Source organism: Arachis hypogaea, chromosome 6 (genome assembly GCF_003086295.3).
Source record: "Arachis hypogaea cultivar Tifrunner chromosome 6, arahy.Tifrunner.gnm2.J5K5, whole genome shotgun sequence".
Lineage (NCBI taxonomy): Eukaryota > Viridiplantae > Streptophyta > Magnoliopsida > Fabales > Fabaceae > Arachis > Arachis hypogaea.
Genome location: NC_092041.1, coordinates 7,267,473 through 7,285,439, shown reverse-complemented (window position 1 = coordinate 7,285,439; position 17,967 = coordinate 7,267,473). Strand labels below are relative to the sequence as shown.

General features: G+C 34.0%; 3 protein-coding genes across 7 annotated transcripts; 2 read left to right on the top strand and 1 right to left on the bottom strand.

Moving 5' to 3' along the window:
• Nucleotides 1-993: 993 nt before the first annotated feature.
• On the bottom strand, nt 994-5,612 carry LOC112695716 (long chain acyl-CoA synthetase 1). Of its 4 annotated transcripts, none has more exons than XM_025748169.3 (19): nt 5,418-5,612; nt 5,189-5,335; nt 5,050-5,113; nt 4,885-4,974; nt 4,748-4,804; nt 4,584-4,632; nt 4,409-4,485; nt 4,280-4,319; nt 4,111-4,205; nt 3,863-4,030; nt 3,677-3,787; nt 3,511-3,598; nt 3,355-3,421; nt 3,187-3,262; nt 2,925-3,042; nt 2,131-2,516; nt 1,856-2,038; nt 1,318-1,437; nt 994-1,211 (listed from the first exon to the last, which is right to left on the bottom strand). In XM_025748169.3, the coding sequence occupies exons 2-19, from the start codon at nt 5,332-5,334 to the stop codon at nt 1,164-1,166; spliced, it is 1,983 nt and encodes a 660-aa protein (XP_025603954.1). In that variant the 5' UTR covers nt 5,335; nt 5,418-5,612; the 3' UTR covers nt 994-1,163. The 4 variants fall into 4 exon arrangements, with proteins under 4 accessions (XP_025603954.1, XP_072054046.1, XP_072054045.1 ...); XM_072197945.1 differs by having other exon boundaries at nt 1,309-1,437; nt 5,418-5,557; XM_072197944.1 differs by having other exon boundaries at nt 1,309-1,437; nt 5,189-5,498.
• Nucleotides 5,613-6,575: 963 nt separating this feature from the next.
• On the top strand, nt 6,576-7,818 carry LOC112695715 (nifU-like protein 1, chloroplastic). The gene is made up of 2 exons (XM_025748167.3): nt 6,576-7,248; nt 7,331-7,818. The coding sequence occupies exons 1-2, from the start codon at nt 6,799-6,801 to the stop codon at nt 7,532-7,534; spliced, it is 654 nt and encodes a 217-aa protein (XP_025603952.1). The 5' UTR covers nt 6,576-6,798; the 3' UTR covers nt 7,535-7,818.
• Nucleotides 7,819-7,967: 149 nt separating this feature from the next.
• On the top strand, nt 7,968-11,263 carry LOC112695714 (patatin-like protein 2). 2 transcript variants are annotated; one of them, XM_025748166.3, is made up of 7 exons: nt 7,968-8,602; nt 9,060-9,277; nt 9,422-9,674; nt 9,764-9,907; nt 10,027-10,314; nt 10,411-10,607; nt 10,807-11,263. In XM_025748166.3, the coding sequence occupies exons 1-7, from the start codon at nt 8,447-8,449 to the stop codon at nt 10,853-10,855; spliced, it is 1,305 nt and encodes a 434-aa protein (XP_025603951.1). In that variant the 5' UTR covers nt 7,968-8,446; the 3' UTR covers nt 10,856-11,263. The 2 variants fall into 2 exon arrangements, with proteins under 2 accessions (XP_025603951.1, XP_025603950.1); XM_025748165.3 differs by having other exon boundaries at nt 8,315-8,602; nt 9,991-10,314.
• The last annotated feature ends 6,704 nt before the right edge of the window (nt 11,264-17,967 follow it).

Here is a 17,967-nt window from a genome sequence, read left to right as displayed (position 1 = left end):
TGACATTGAAGCAACATCCCATCAAGAGATTAAGGAGAAAGAAAACCATATAAATTCAAGACATATCTTCGAAAGAAGAACATACATACAAAGATTGAACCAAATAACATAATAGAAAGTGCATCAAACTCAACAATTCATAAAGAACATGTCTTCGCAAGAACCTACGACAAAAAGAAGAAAGCATCAAATCTAACAACTAACAAAAAAAAGGAGGACGAGCGCCACATAAAATGACTAAGTCCATTAACTAAAACAAATACAAAAATCAAACTACTAAATAAAAATATCACTTTGTACAATTCTAACATCCAAATCTTTTGTACTACAAATTATTTAAAATAAAACACCTTTTAAATTTAGCTTCAATTTATACATATTTAATTTATTTCTACAAAATATAATAATTTTTAATATTTATTATATACTATCATTAATTTACCGTCCCGCACATCGCGCATGTCTCATTGTAGTTTAAGACAACTTTGCATAACACTCCCCCTCTCCAGTTACACACAATGTCACACAACATTGATGGTATGGAAGAAGACATAACAATTACCCGGACATCACAATTTTTTTTTGAGTAATTTGGGCATTTTTATTTTAAAAATACAAGATTAACTACTCAGTAGTCATTTAGTTCTTCAAAAATATAACCGACACATGTTTACTCCCCTTAGTACTCATTTAACATTATATAATATAATGTGTATAATGAATTCAAGTGAAATTATCTTTAAGTCATTTCTTTTTTATATTATTTACAAGAGTATCCCTTTTTTATATTATTAGAAAAGAAGATTAATCTCTTTTAAACTTTGTCCAATTTAATCTCTAAACTCACATCATCTTATTTCTTACTGGTGAAATCATTAAAATTTTTTTGAAAGTATTCATTTGATTTTAAGTCATTTAAACTACTTATTTAATATAAAAAGTTAAAAATAATACTAATGTTTATTATACAGTTTATATTAGCAGTGTCAAAAGTGAAAACTTAAACTTCATCTCATTCATATTGTGTTCTTACTTCTTGTTTTAATATATACACTGAAAATTCGGTTCCTTGTTCTCCACACATGCTTAGATATATTTATAGTACAACCTTAACAGGACTTAGAGATCGGGAACAATTGAACCTCGGCATGGATCCTCAAATTTTATGCTTTGCCTCCATTCAAATTTCTGTATACTTGGTCAATTGCCACCTGTTAGAATTTCAACATTTTAAGATGGTTTGTGATATATTACAGCATTAACAAAACTTCAGAATGAGAAAGGAAGATGAGAAAGTGACATACGTACTAGGATTACCTGATAATACTTGAGCATATTGTTTCTTCTCTTCTTCATTGTTGCTGTCACCAAGTCTCTTTCCATATCAAATGGATGAGGCTCTAATATCACCCCTTTTACATTTTCAAATCCCTTCAACTTGTTCATCGAGAAAAAAAAAAAAAAAGAAAAATAGAAAGAAATTGAAATACTTAATACTTTAATAGTAGTCTGTTATATCCATATTCAATAAGAAGTTGAAATATTCTTACATACCCACAAGTTTAATATTTTATCTTTAGACACACTCTCAATATAATATAAGTTGACCTCGATTTTCTTATTCAAAATATCATTTATTTATTTATAAATTCTACCAACATTTATGTAAGTATATTTAAGAATTTACTAATTGAGTTATTTTATATCTCGAGGGTACATTTTAAAAATATAATAATGAATTTTTTTTAAGATTTTATCATGTAAAAGAATTTATTTTTTCAATAACTTTTAATAAAATATTTTTTTTATGGTATTCTTAAGATCCTATATATTGTGCCTATATAAGAGTTGATACCTTGTTTCTCTCGGCAGTGAGCTTGAGCTCTGATAGGACATGATTCATCAATTGGGGAAGGGTACATAGTTGAGAGAAAGGAGCCATGTGGCCATTTGAATAGGCCCATTTTTCAGTAACTTGTTGATTTGGAACTACCACAGCAACCAGTACTGACTTGAAGCTATTCCCATAAACCCACACCTTTACAAGATAAACAAGGCACCAGCAACATATAGTTAAGAATCCAAGAACTGAATACAAGTGTGCATAGTAATTATAAGATGCATACTTACATCTTCTATTATTGGAGTAACAGCATAGATATTTTCCAAATGCTCCAGTGCTATATACTCTCCTTGAGAGAGTTTGATGAGATTCTTCTTCCTATCAATGACCTTAAGAACACCATTAGGTAGCAATTCTCCTATGTCTCCAGTGTGAAACCATCCATCTTTTATGGCTTCTCTTGTTAACTCAGGGTTCTTGTAGTAGCTGGTGAAGACGGTTTTCCCTCTCAAACATATCTCACCACATGGAGGATTTCCAAGAGGGTTGTAACCCATCTCTGGAACCTCCTCAAGCTGCACTTCATTGTACACAGAAACAGGACCAACAGTTCCAACCATGCATATCTCGTCAGGAAAGGCCAGAGTAGTTGAACCACAAGTTTCAGTTAAACCTGGGTACAATCTTGTCATTATGAGTTATATTGTATGGGATACTAATGAAATCACTTATCCCAAAATCTTAAACTGATAGAAAAAAGCAACATGAACTGTTATATCTCTAACACTTTCTCTCAAGCAAGAGCCTCTTTTTGGGTTTGTTTGATTTTTGCTTAGGCTTTATTTCTTCTTTTATTTGCTTTATACTACTTCTCCACTTTTGGAGTTCATCAAGAATCGAATTCTAGACCTTTCGGACATAGAACTCTGATACCATGTCATGAAACTATTTATTCCAAAAGCTTAAGTTAATAGGAGGAGGCAACATGAATGGTTGTATCTCTAACAAACACCATCTTGGCTTGCATTTCAATTAGTCCAAATTCTATTCTGGATGACACCAAATATGTAGAGTTCCTTACCATAGCCTTGACATACAAAGGAACAAGTAGTAACACGCAAGAACTCTTCAACCTCAGGGCTCAAGGGTGCACCACCAGATACTATTAGTCGAATGCGCCCACCTAGCCGAGCTTTGACCTGACTCACAAAAGCACCAAGAAGGAGAAGGGTGAAGTTTCTAGAGAGAGTTTTCATCATTGCATGTAAAGAGGTGAATGTTATGAATTAAGAAATTTGCAATATGCATACAATGAAGAACAATATTAGCATTGAATATAAAACCTTTCTAAAGGCTAATAGATCTGCTAGAGGTGATGCCTTTCTTTGTTTATATCCTTTGTTCATCCAACCGAGTTTGCTGTAAACGTGAGTTGACAAAGTTACATTAACTGAAAATCAATAACCAAAATTTATGCAATCAAGAAATGTAATCATATAATGCTAGCTTACTATTTGTAGAGCGTTTCAAAAACTTTTCTCCTCAGTGGACTGAGTTCTTCTACTGCTTTCTTAATGCCTGAAATAGATGATCTAATCTAATATGATTTACATTGACTGTGAACTTCAAATAAAAAGAATTAATGTCCTGCTGGTGCAAGACCTTGCCTTCATGGATCTTTTCGAAAACTCGAGGGACCCCAACAAACAATGTTGGCTTCAACTCCATTAAATCATCACTCAATGCTTTTACATCCTTCATTTAGTAATTAGGAGAATCAGTTAAGAGGATCAATAATTTCTCATAACAATGATCATTCATGTATGAACATACCCCATGGTAGTAACCAACAGATGCACCCTTATGGAAAACGAACTCCTCAACCGTGCGATCAAGGCTATGAGCCAAAGGGAGGAAGGATAGATACACATCTTCCGCAGTCATCTAAAAAGAAATGTATCAGCAGAAATCATATCATTCTAAGCAATTGAATCATGTAAAAAATTCTATAAATATTACCTTTTCTTCAAATTGTTCCATGAAAATATCTAGTCCTTTAACCAAAGCTGATATGTTTTCATGGGTTAAAACAACACCCTTAGGATCTCCACTGGTTCCACTTGTATACATTATTGTGCAGATTGTCTGAGCCTGAGGTGGCTCAATACTTGATGGTTTTTCTATGCCCTGAAAGATCATAACGAATGAAACATTGATATACAGAGATATGATTAACATGCAGAGAGTTTAGTTTCTTATACACCAACCATGTTCAAGAACTCTTCCCATGAATATGGCTTGATTCCCATGCTGGTTGCCTTATGTTTCTCTTCCTCAGTTAATGAAGTGAAGCACACTATTGCTGTAACAACAACCAAACTCGGTTGAAAATTCCTTCAGTTAATTGCAGCATAGCAATGCTGAATTGCCAGTTACCTTTCAGCCGTTGAGCCGATTTACATTCAGGATTCAAAAGCTTCAACACAGCATGTGCAACTAATCAGAACCTATCTCTAAATTCTTGGATATGTGATCTATCTTAATATGTAACTCAATGATTCTTACTTCTTTAACCTTCTTGTCTTGGACAAAGGCAAAATCTACTTCTCCATGATCTATGATAAAATTTACAGCACCAGGCCCTGACACAAATTCGAACCACTCATGACGGTTCATTATAAAGTGACCAACAGAGGAAAAGAAGCATAGCATATGCAAAATAAATTCATGGAAAAATTACCAAGTGTGTCATAGAAAGGCACACAAACCAAGCTGTGCGCACAACAAGCCTACATGAACATAAACATAAAGACAAACATGTTCATGAACTATGATAGTGAAAAAGTTTTAAGTTGAAGAAAACACAAACACAATGGACAGCAAATTGCAGAAGTAGTCCAAAACCTCCATTGCCACAATCCATTGAGGGCAATTAGATCCATAAACTCCAATTTTGGACCCCTATGTATGACAGGAACAGGATTACCACAATAGACATTGATATGATTTCATTCAAAAGTGAAATGATTAAACAAACTTACAGGTTCAGCACCACATGCTCTTAAAGCAGAACCAATATGCAGAACTTGATCATAAACTTCCTTGTATGTGTTCCAAACATATGGTCCTACCTATTACCATAACAAATTCATATCAATTAAAGATCTTTCTGACATGTAAATGAGTTGCCATAAAATAAAAATTACCTTTCCATCAACAAATTTTCGCCATCCCAGCATTCGATTCTGAGGGTACTTTCTAACAGACATGCTGCAATCATCATAGAAAAATTGAACTTTTGGTTGCTTTCAAAAACATTTAAAGATATGATTGAACTTAAATTACCTGAAAATATCCCAAGCTGTGCACAAATCAGGATCAATTGGAGGGAATCCATTTTTGGAGAGGAGGCTGCGGTATACCGGACCAACACACGGCTTTCCATTTATGCCTTCTCTTCCTTCCTCAACCTCAGCTGCAAAAGTCTTCATTCTACAAAGAGTTCACTTAATAACTTATTATCTGTGAAGTTGGAATGAATCAACTAATGATGATTAAGAAACAGTGCCTATGCCTTCTCTAATTGATATTCAGCAGAAAAGAAGAGACGAGGAATAAAGCATGACGTGAAAGATAGATAGATAGATGTGGCATTGCATATACGTGTTAAGAAAACATGCTAAGTAGTACTAGAGAGTAGAAAGTGGAAACCGGGTTCCTAGCACCCAGTAACATGCATTAAGGACAATATATAATTCGATGTTATGCTACGTTGGTTTTAGCCAACTAATGATATAAATAAATAAAATGTCAGATACCATTCACAGGAGTTGATTCTCATTCTATCAAAGCTTAAAATCCAACTTGAAACCGCATTGAAAATCATAAAATTAAAGCCCATAGAAATAAAATGTTCTAAATTTCTTTATTGGATATTTATTTTTCCAAATAAAGGAAACTAATTTTCTCATATTATGTTTGATCATTAAGATAGATAAACAAAACCATCCCTCTCGTGTGCATACGATAATGTCGAGTATCTTCAACAATGATAAATGTGTATATATATCAACTTTGGAGGTTAAGACATGCAATATGAATGAAGGTTAAGACCTTGGCCAACCGTTTCTTTTATTTTTTTTTTTGGAAATACGGCCAACCGTTTTAGTAACAAAAAAATACTAAAAGATTAACAAAATTTATTATTTTTGTTGAGCATTGACTATTGACTAAAAATAATAATAAAAAATAATAAATTTTATTGATTCGTTAACATTTCTTTTTTAATAAATGGGTCATTGTACCATGACTATTATAGTAAAGACCATAACACAATACTAGTGTATCTTATAATTAATCTACTTTGTTATATTTATGTATAGTTTTCCTTTAAAAAGATCAATATATATTTATTAGAAAAAATTAATTTACTTTTTTTTTTAAATTAAAAATGAGATTCGAACCCAAAATCTCTAAGTAAAAATAGAAAAATTATGCTATTTAAATTATAACTCATTAGCGAAAAAAATTAATTTACTTAGTATATACATAAATTAAGTAGTTTATCTTTTTTTATATTAATATTTAACTTGGTTAAAAAAATATATAAAATGTAGTTAATATCTTTTAATATTTTAGTTAATATTTATTTATATATTTTTATTAAATTATATTTTCAATTAGTAATTTTTAGAATATATTTTAACAAAATCTGAAAAAAAAATAATACATAAATAAATTTATTGTTATATAAAAATAAAATCAACTACAGAAATTATTTTTCTTTATACATTATTTAGTGAACAGGGCTAAGAACAAAGGTCCAAAGCCCAAAAATAGTGATAGTTGGGCTTACTGCAGGAACCACCACACGCGCTGCACGCTGTCTGTGTGGTGTGTATTGCATTGGCTCTCTCTCTCTCTCTCTCTCTCTCTCTCTCTCTCTCTTTCTGATTATGGCGGCAGTAACAGTTACAGGCACGGCACTGCCGAAGACACCATCGGCGTCTTCAATCAGGAGTTCCAGTGGTGAAAGGTTTTCGGTTCTGATATTTTGGAAGAACAAGAGAAGAATCTCATTGACCTGTTCTGCATCCAACAACACAAGCTCTTCTTCATCTTCTGGATTGTACTCTGCTCAGAAATATGAACTGACGGCAGCAAACGTGGACATGGTTCTAGAGGACGTTCGGCCTTACCTGATTTCTGACGGCGGCAACGTGGAAGTGGTTTCTGTGGAAGACGGCGTCATATCTCTCAGACTCCAAGGAGCATGCGAGTCTTGTCCCAGCTCAACCACCACCATGAAGATGGGAATCGAACGCGTCCTCAAAGAAAAATTCGGAGACTCCGTCAAAGAAATTCAGCAAATATACGATGCTGAACCCAAGGAAACCACCATTGAGGTCCTCCTTCTCTTCTCTTCTCTTCTCTTCTCTTTTGATTTGCTGATTTTGACCCTTTTTTTGTTGCAATTTAATTTTTCAGGCGGTGAATAATCATCTTGAGATATTGAGACCTGCCATTAAGAACTACGGAGGAAGCGTGGAAGTGGTTTCCATTGAAGGCGGTGAGTGCGTTGTGAAGTATATTGGACCTGACTCCATTGCTTCTGGCATCAAAGCTGCCATCAAGGAGAGGTTCCCTGACATTCTCAATGTCACCTTCCAAGCCTGGGATTCCCATCAGTAAGGAATGAGGATTTATCCATTCACTTCACTGTGCCAATCATCATACTACATATACGTTGTATCATTATATTCTTGGTTTATGTGCTACATGTAGTCATGTACTGCTTGAATTTTTTTATATATGTCTTTTTTTTTCTTCATAGTTCTACTAGTGACACTAAAAATGTTCATTCCTCTTGCATTAAGTTTGGTATCTATAGCATTGTAAACTTCCCTTGATTAGACTTGTTTTAATAATAGCATTCACAGTATGTTAGAACTCCATATATAGAGAGACCTGAAATAGTATAACCTGAGAGACTTTATGTCTTTATCAATGATTTCGCAACAAGGGAAGGCTTTTGCAGAAAGTAGTTACAATATATCTGGCACAAAGTTTCAGTGAATGAATGCGAAACGAGCAATGATAATGGAAGTAAACATTATTACAATAACAATATCAATCTGGTAGAGACATACAGCTGTAAAATAAAAAAGCATGCCTCTGGAAAACTGGCAATAATTGGTTACAGGCTTACGGCACTTGATTAATGAAGAGTACATTTAGCGTACAACATTCTTCATATTGAGGGTTGTTTGCTTCAACCAGTGGAAAGGAAGAAATACTGGGTTCACAGTGGAAAGTAAAAGAAAGGAATGTACCCTACAACTATCTGGGTGCTTTGGAGGTATGGTATCATTTTAAGGAACGAAAAAATGGGGGGTGACAAGGCATTGAATTCTCCTATTACCAGAATTGGGAAGTAAGGCAAAAGTTACTTTCTGAGATATTAAAGAATTATTATTTGCTTGTATCCAAGTACTAAGCCACTAAGAATGTGTTAATAGTAATATTCTCTGCCTTCTTTATAAATATGCAATGCAAGGGATGCTCTTTCCCATTTTATCTAGTTCCAGGTGCATATAATATTTTATGCCTAAAGTTGGATATCAAGTAGAGAAGATGGATGGAAGTCCAATACCTGATGATGATAATGGAGGACTTGTTACCATACTTAGCATTGATGGAGGAGGGGTACGTGGTGTTATCCCAGGCTATATTCTAGCCTTCCTTGAGGCCGAACTTCAGGTAGGATACTTAGCTTACTTTCTTGCCATCCTTGAAGGAAAGTAGGCACCAAAATGGTGTGAGGAATAAGTCGAATTTAATTTTGATATGTTGACATTATCATCTAATGAAAAATACATTCTTTTCTATAAATATTCAAGTGAAGTAAAGAATTACTATCCAAATGAATAAATTTTCTGTGCACAGTTGGATTTTAGCGAAGATCCAATTGAACATAATAGATGAATGAAAGCAATTAATTCAAGTTAAAGAACACCTTCGTTAGAATATTGGGCAATCTAACAACATTAATATTAGTGCACAACTCCTAATTGAAGTGAACACATTTAACCAACAAAAACCACATGCCACACACCACACTTCAATGCTTTTGTTGTTTGATAATGTGGGAGTCATCACTGTCCCTACTTTCAGTATGGACTGGGTAACCTTTCGTTGTTCCCATTTTTCTCTGCAGAAACTTGATGGTGCAGATGCGCGGATAGTGGACTACTTTGATTATATTGCAGGGGCAAGCACTGGGGGGATCGTGACAGCAATGCTTACAAAGCCTTCCACACAAGATGGCCAACCCTGTGCTGCAAAAGAAATCAATACATTTTATCGTGAAAAAGGCCCAAAAATATTTTCTGAAGCAGCAGAGAATTTGAATATCTTCAAACAATATGTCGAAAGGTATAATTATACTAATTTAGGCTCAGTGTGGCTAATTAAATCGCAAGGAGATAGTGTGGCTTTGCTTTGATTCTATGTTACCAAGTGCCATGCCTTCTCTGCATTAATGGCTGGTTTCCAATGGATTTTATTTATGACTTGCAGTTATGTCTCTCGTCTAGAAGAATCTGAATCAACGTGGTTTCGCAAGAAGATAAAGGGCTGTATATCACGGGCTATGAAAGTTGGGGCGTGGCTTGGGGCAAAGTCATTGGCTTCTCTATATAGCAGCGAGCCTCTTGAAGAAGCAATCACTGAAATTCTTGGAGATTTTCGCTTGGCTGATAGTTTGACAAATGTTGTTATTCCTGCTTATGACGTGGCTCGCCTCCAGCCTGTCATATTCTCTACACAGCAGGTGGGTATGGTTATGGTCTTCCTAAGCTTGTATATATTGTTGAGTTCCATCCGTTGCTACATTGCCAAATGCCAAATCCATGCATGCAGGCTAAGAGGAAGAAATCTGCTGTAAAGTTGGCTGATGTGATCATGAGCACAACTGCTGCTCCTTATTATTTCCGTCCACATAAGTTCTCTGTTGGTGGTGAAAATTATACTCTAATTGACGGCGGAATAGCAGCCAACAATCCTGTAATACACTATAACCTATCCTCCTCTTTTTCATTCTACAATTCACCAATTGATGTGTGTGGGTTCGCACTCTTTTGTCTAAGTGTGATTCATCAAACATGGTGTTGTGGATCATTCAGACAATCTTTGCCATGCATGAAGTGTCAAGGATGAATGCACACAAGACAAGTACTGCAATTGAAGATCCAGATTACAGTAAATTCTTGGTTCTGTCTCTCGGGACGGGCAGTGGAAAGCTAGATGGTCATGAAGTTCTAGATGGAGGTTTACTAGGTTGGTTTAACCCGCTAACAGGATCGCCACCATTGGTTGACGTTCTCTTCAGAGCTTCTGATGCCATGGTAGACAGGTGCACGTCACTTATACTAGGGCGACACAACTGTCTGCACAATTTCCTCCGAGTTCAGGTATGCCGACCCCATAAAGTAAACTTAGCATTTCACATTTTCAATGATTGATGTTGCAACTGCTTAATGAGGCAATGATGCATGGTTCCGCACCAGGATTCCACTTTGCCCGGCAACCAAACCAAGTTACATGATGCAAGCAAAGACAACATTGATGCCTTGGAGTGCATTGCCAAAGAGCTTCTGAATCAGTCCATTAAAGTGGTTAACCCAGCATCAGGATTGCACGAAACGCCTAATGGAAGCTTGTTTGTAAATGGAAGGGTGCCCACCAATCGCGAGGCTATCACTTGGTATAAACTTTCTTAGTTACCATTCGTACAATTTCATTCTTGTTGATCGTAGTTCAATTTTACCTCTGCTAACTCTCTCTCTCTCTCTCTCTCTCTCTCTCTCTCTCTCTCTCTCTCTCTCTCTCTCTCTCTCTCTCTCTCTCTCTCTCTCTAAACCCGAAACCCTATATATATATATGATATGTCCATACTTTGACAGCTTTGCAAGAAGGTTGTCGGCAGAAAGAAGGCGCCGGGCGGAACAGTGATTTATGTCGGAACTTTGAGCATTGCTTCATATATGGGAAGGACTAAGGAGTTAGCTCATCAATCATTTATTCCCGCCATCTATTTGGTTGCATGATTGTATCGCCTGCTTTCTCATTATTACACGTCTATAACAAATTTAAAATAAAATTATATCATTCATTCCTTCAATTTGGAAAGATCATGTATTAATCAAGAACATTTGATGTTGTTTTGTTTTAAAAAATAAAAAATAAGTGATATATTCCGTTTATTAGAGTAATAAATAATTAAATATTAGTTGAGAAGTATTTCGGTAGTAGTTAGATATTTTTGTTAGTAGTTGTAATAGTGGTATTATAACATTTTTATAAATAGCTAGGTGTATTTCTTGTATGGTACACACTTGAGTACATATTATCATTTTTTTAGTTTGCTCTCGAGTTCTATATAGTATTAGAGTCATCGTATCTTTCTTGAAGATGATAGGTTATTTTTCGGTTCGGTAATATTATTATGTTTTCTTTTTACACAAATACTTTTACTCCGTGCTTTTTCCTTCTCTTTTGTCACTGTCTTAATGTTTTTCACCTCAACAATTAGTTGATCCTCTCTGTTCTATCTTTCCGAGTTTAATGAGCCAAAAACCACCCTCACTCATTGCCAAACGCGCCTCCACGCGATGTTGAAAGTTCATTATCCACCTCGGTTATCATACTTCTTCCAGTCACATTTTGAGCCAGTTTCAGACGTTTTTATCCATCAACAACCACATCATCAAGTCGCACCCAATTCCGTTGCCATCCACCTCTCTATCCATGCGCCGACTAAAGATGTCACCATTAACTGCTAATTTCATCACCATTTACAACGTTTTTCACCCTTTTTGGTAATCTTTCAGATGTTTTTCTGCACAAACGACTACACCATCGTACTCGTTTCAATATTACTACGAGTCTAATAGACCCAACCTCACCGCCAATGGACGCTGGAAGCACCACCATGCTCTAGTCAAAGTTTCGCTGCCTCCATCATCTCCATCAGCCTTCCAGATTCGTTCTCAACCGTCATAGCTGATTATAAAATCAACGATTTTGATTTCATGGCATCTAAGTCGTCCGATCAGATGACTAAAGCAACAGTTTTGATTTTATTGACAAGCGTTTACCCGCACTCTCAAGTGAATGGTTATTCAATATCTTCATACGGTCAATTTCTTCCAAGAATCTTGTCTCTAACTTTTAACTGCTATTAGCATGCTACTTTTCATTTTGGAAAAGTATGGGAGCTAATGTAATTGATGTACAATGTGTATAATGGTGGTTAATACAAAAATGAACCGTACTTTTAAAATGAGAGTAAATGTGGGTAATTTTTATTTTTAACTTATATTAGGCCAAATAAACAGCCAATTGTACACAATGAAAAATTCATATTCTTTTCTATGATTTTTCAGATCCGATTTGCGACCCAATTCACCAACTTGTATATGACCTAATTGACCCCACTAGTTATACATCATTCTAGGGATGCATAAGCACAATGACGTGTCTTTCTCCTCCATCACGATGATGCCACGTGTCATAGCATGTTGATGTGGCAGTGTCACATAGTTGATGACGTGGCACCTTTGTAGCATTTTTTAAAGATTTTTTGGTGTCCTCTTTTTTAATTATTTCTTCCGTTTTTACAATTTTCACCCAGATTTTGTTGTTTTTCATCTTTGTGGGATATTTATCTATTCCCATAGAGAAACTAGTTGCTTTTTAACCATTTTGTTTTCACCATTTTTTCGACAGTTCGCCACCTCTTCGGCAATTTTCCAACAGTCTGTCATCTCTTCAACAGTTTACTTCTTCTTTGGCAGTTTTCTAGTAGTTCGCCATTTTTTCGATAGTTCGTCATCTTTTCGGCAGTTCGACACTCTTTCGACAATTCTATCTATACTTTCTTCCGGTAATTCTGTCTGCGTTCCATTTCAGCAGTTTTATTTGCGCTTCTCTGATAGTTTCATTGATGCTCCTTTAGCAATTATGTCTACACTTTTTTAACAGCACTTCTTTTCGACAGTTTTGTCTACACTCTATTTTGGCAATTCTATCTGCGTTTTTATTCCGACAGTTTTATCTGCGTTTTTGTATCAACAATTTCGTCTGCGCTCTATTTCATCAGTTTTTACTGTTTTAAATAAGTTTTGAATTCAAGTTATCATTTCAATTTGAGAAGAGATATTAGAGTAATAAATATTAGTTAGAGATTTGAGAAGTAATTTAGGAATAATTAAATATTTATGTTAGTAAGTCATGAAAAAAAAATTTATGTTAGTAGTTGTAATAGTAGTATAATATTTCTATAAATAACTACCTTTATTTCTTGTATGATACACACTTAAATACATATTATTACTTTTAGTCTTCTCTCTTGAGTTCTAACGCCATTAAAGATCTTGAACATATCTTTAATAGTTCTATGCTTGTTTATTTATACTAGATCACCTATGTTCAGATTTCATTATGGATTTAGGCCTTCTCGAAAGAACTCAACTTACTCCATCGAACCCCACTGATAGCATTTGATCATTCGTGACAGGGGTATAAATATTCAAGGGAAGAATTTTGATTTCTATTTTTTATTGCGAAAAGAAATAGTAAAATAAATTATAATTCACGGGGGTTTAAATGAATTCTTATTCAAAAATATTTATTCATTTTGGTTCTGGTATTGCACGAGCCTAAATTTAGTTATAAGAATATATATTTTTTTGCTCCCTTTAAATTCTGAGTTTTATTCAATGAGCATCACAAAACATAGGAAAATTTTTTTATATAAATAAATTAAATATTTTATTTACTAATATATATAATTTAAAAGGTATTTACCAATTTATGTAACATTATTTATCCTTCTTACAGTATAAATAAAATGATTATGAATGTATCTCTTTTACACAGTAAACGAAATAAGTAACGATTTTATTTGGTTTTATTTCGTTTGCAAACGATATATGTGAAGTTTTAGAAAATACACATATCTTATTTATAGTGTAAACAAAATATGTTTATAATTATCTCATTCATACTGTAAACGAAATATGTGTATCATTATAAAAAAAATTACGATTTAAATGATATTAATTTAATTTTTATTTTTAAATTAATTTAATGTTTTAGCAATTACTAATATCTTGATACACTTATCTAATATCTTGAAATGGTTACACTACGTATTTAATACAATTTAATTGCCCAAAAGAATACATAATCTAAAACTTGTTCCTTAAATTAATATCTTAATTAATTTTATAGGAGAGTATATAAAAAATTTAAAATGTAAAAATTTTATTATATATCTTTCAAATTTTCTTTGTTATATGGCCATTTATCATGTTGGAAGGTCAGAAAAATTAGAGTAACTATCTAATTTGGTCCCCAAAAATTTTAAAAATGGATATTTTATTCTCCAACAAAAATTAATACAGAGATCTATCCACATTGTTTCCTTCCGTTAGATATATCAGTTCTCAGTCTATTTTCTGGCGTGACTCATCAACAGAGATTGCTAACTTGGCACGTTAACTCGCACACGTGGCCGTTAAGTGTCTACATGTGCGAGGAGGACAAAACCGTCCCTAGACTTGTTACTTAAAATGTCGTCGTATCCAAAATAGGATGAAACATTACGCCCAATTCTCACCTCTTCTTTTCCTCTATATGTCTTCATCCTCTCAAAAAGACATCAAAACCCATCATTCATTCTCCATTTTACATAGAAACCTTATACCCGTGTAACCTTATCTCTCTAACATCACCCCATTACTGTCAACGTTAGGATTCCATTCATCATTATCATAGTCGTTAATTACTTTTGTTGTCCTCGAATCGCACGAAGCGGCGGTGGATGCCACGATAGCAACGAGGTTTTCATTGAATACTCACATGTAACAGGTGAGTACATAATCTTCGTTAGGCTAATTTATAGGATACAATGATACTTTACTTGATTAATCCATTAATTTTGTTGGATGGTTAGGGTTTAGTGACGATAAAAACTTGTGAGTTGTAATAGTATTTAGTTTGTATGAGTTTCATTTTTGTTAGAAGAATACATCATGTTCAATAGTTATAAGCAACAAATAATGGTATATTTGAGTTTGTAGTTTCGATTTTGTTAATGCTGGTCTATTTTAATTTTGTTTGTTGATGGAGTATTTTGTGGTTCTCGTTTTTCACCATGGGTCACTTTATGCGAGATAATAAGGGTGTGTTGCTGTATATTGATGAAAAAGTAGATAAGTTTTTTAAAATGGACATTGACTTGCTGTGTTTCTTTGATTTGAAAACTCAATTCAAAGGGTTGGAATATCATAATTACAAATCTATGTACTGGTTTGATTCTTCTGTCTCTAAACTCGAGTCTAGATTACATCCCATAGAAGGAGATGCTCAGTAAGTTATTTGCGTACAAAGAAAAGAACAAGGAGAGTCCAAAATTTGAGTTATACTTTGATCACCCAATAATGTTAGCTCCATTTGAGAATGAAGACCTTGATTTTGAGTGTGATCAATCTGATAGTAGTAAAAATGAGTGTGTGGTGATAAAGAAGAAGACTGTTAGGAGTGAAAACAGACCATAAAAAAATGTGTGGAAGAAGAAGACAAACAAGGATATTAAAAGTAGGACCATAACTACAAAGAAGAATCAATTGAGTAGCAAGAAGGCTAGTGCCCAACATATGGGAGGAATAAAGATGAATTTATTGGTGCTAGCCCAAGTGGTGCTGCTAGGCTTAATGTTGCTGCTAGGCCAATTGGTTTTGGGCCAATTGATACTAGGCCAAGTGGTTCTGCTAGGCCTAGTGATGCTGGTGGGACAAATGAGGCTGGTAGGCCTAGTAGTACTACAACAATATCTGCTAAGTCTGGTATTGGAGTTCATGACATTAATGTTGATGAAGAGGATGAGGAATGTGAAGAGGAGATAGAAGAACCTGCATTTGACTACGAGTCTGAAACATTATTAACTCCTAAGAGTTCTGAGGATGAGCGGGAGAGATATGAATTTTCACAGTTCAATGAAGGGGCTGGATTTGATGAAATTCATTACAAATGTTTTTGCAACTTCACCAAAATAGCATTCAAATATTGAACTAAAAGCAAGCTTACACATAATATATGTCCAACTCTAAATCTCTTACAAAGCAACAATAACTACTGTCATGGCCAAAACTAACAATGCTAGAACCATAAATGTAAACACTACATTGAAACTTCTACTCTTGGAGTCAATCTTTGAGACTACATTTTGATGAGCTTCTAACATATAATTCTACTCTGCAACTCTATTAGTTTCTGTCTCAAACCAGCATCTTCAGTCTCACAAGTGGGTGGCACATTAGACAGTAGTGGTAGAAGCTTGAAACACCAACAAAGCAATCGCAGTATAGATGACCATTCCTATAATACTAAAGTATGACCTCTTTCTCATATGAGAAGAATAGATATATTCGTCATTTTATAGCCAGCAATTTCTAATCAACAAAGTTGAAAATTTTCTAAATGAAAATGATTTTGGAGGATTAGTTAAGAAAATAAATAATGCATACGTTTAAAATAATAAAATTATTATTAGCATTTTGCATTATGAAAAACTCAGCAAAATGTCACCTTTGAATAATCCAATGGCATCACTCTTGTGCTAACTTTATGGCAAGATTCTTCTAAGCTATTACTATTACCACCGTTCATCAGAACAACTTCAATACCATCAAATTGCAGAGTTGAAGTCCCTGTTTCAGAAATCCATATGCATAGGAGGTCAAACACAAATGTATCAACTGGTTCAACGTCAGATGAGAATTTGGGTGATTGGACTAATAGCCTAGAAGATAATCTTCCCGGAGAAAGATTGCTAGGATCTCCTGATAGTACCACTGAAAACCTCGAGACAAAAATTGTTTCTCCTAATAGAGTTTCTTCTATCCATTTCACAAACAGATTATTCAACGCAATTTTTTATTTTATTTTAATTAACTAGAATGCCAACAATTGTTTACCTTATATAGTGGGCATCCAAAAAACAACTTGTTCGAATTTTCATGAATTCTTGAAATGGAGATTATTGCATACAAATCGCATAAGCATTTTGGGTGTTGCCTCTTTGTGATTTCAACGTTTCTCAGGCTCCTCACGTCACCATGTACGAGACTACTACCACTGGAGAAACCGTGTCTCCCTCTACGACAATTCGAAGAAGACGAACTTCCTCTACTTGACATCATCAAAACAAAACCTAGATGTGTCGATTCCTACAAAACTAGGGTTTCATGAGACCTCCAATGATTAAGAATGAGAAAGGAGGAATATTTTGAATATGATGATGTTTTAATTAACAAGCCCAGATATTGTTTTGTCTTCATTGCACATGTGAACACTTAACGGCCACGTGTGTGAGTTAATATGCCAAGTCAGCAATCTCTGTTGATGAGTCACGCTGAAAAATAAGCTGGAGACTGATATATCTCATGGAAGAAAATGATAGGATTGATCTGTATATTAATTTTTTTTAGGGACCAAAATGTCAACTTTTAAAATCTTTAAAAATCGAATTGGATAATTACTCAAAAAAATTAAGTGTTTAAATATGAAAAATATAGTATATAGTATAACTTAGAAAGGATAGAAACTACTTGTGAATGATAGATAGGAGAAGTAGTTATTGATGACTTCTTGGTAAGATAGAAACCACCCCTACAGTTATTTTTTGGTGAATTATTTTTTAATTTATGTACTCTCTTGAAAATTAATTGAGATATTAATTCAAAGAACACATAATTTTGGATTATATACTCTTTTGAGTATAAAATTAAATTATATTAAATACATAGTATAACTGTTTCAGATATTAGTATTAATAACCGTATCAAAATATTAGTAATTGCAAACAAATTAAATTAGTTTAAAAACAAAAATTAAATTAATATTATTTAAAACGTAATTTTTTTATAATGATACATCTATCTCGTTTGTATATTTTTTAAAACTCCACGTATCTCGTTTGTAAATGAGATAAAGCCAAATAAAAACATCACTTATCTCGTTTACACAGCAAACGAAATACGTTCATAATTATCTCATTT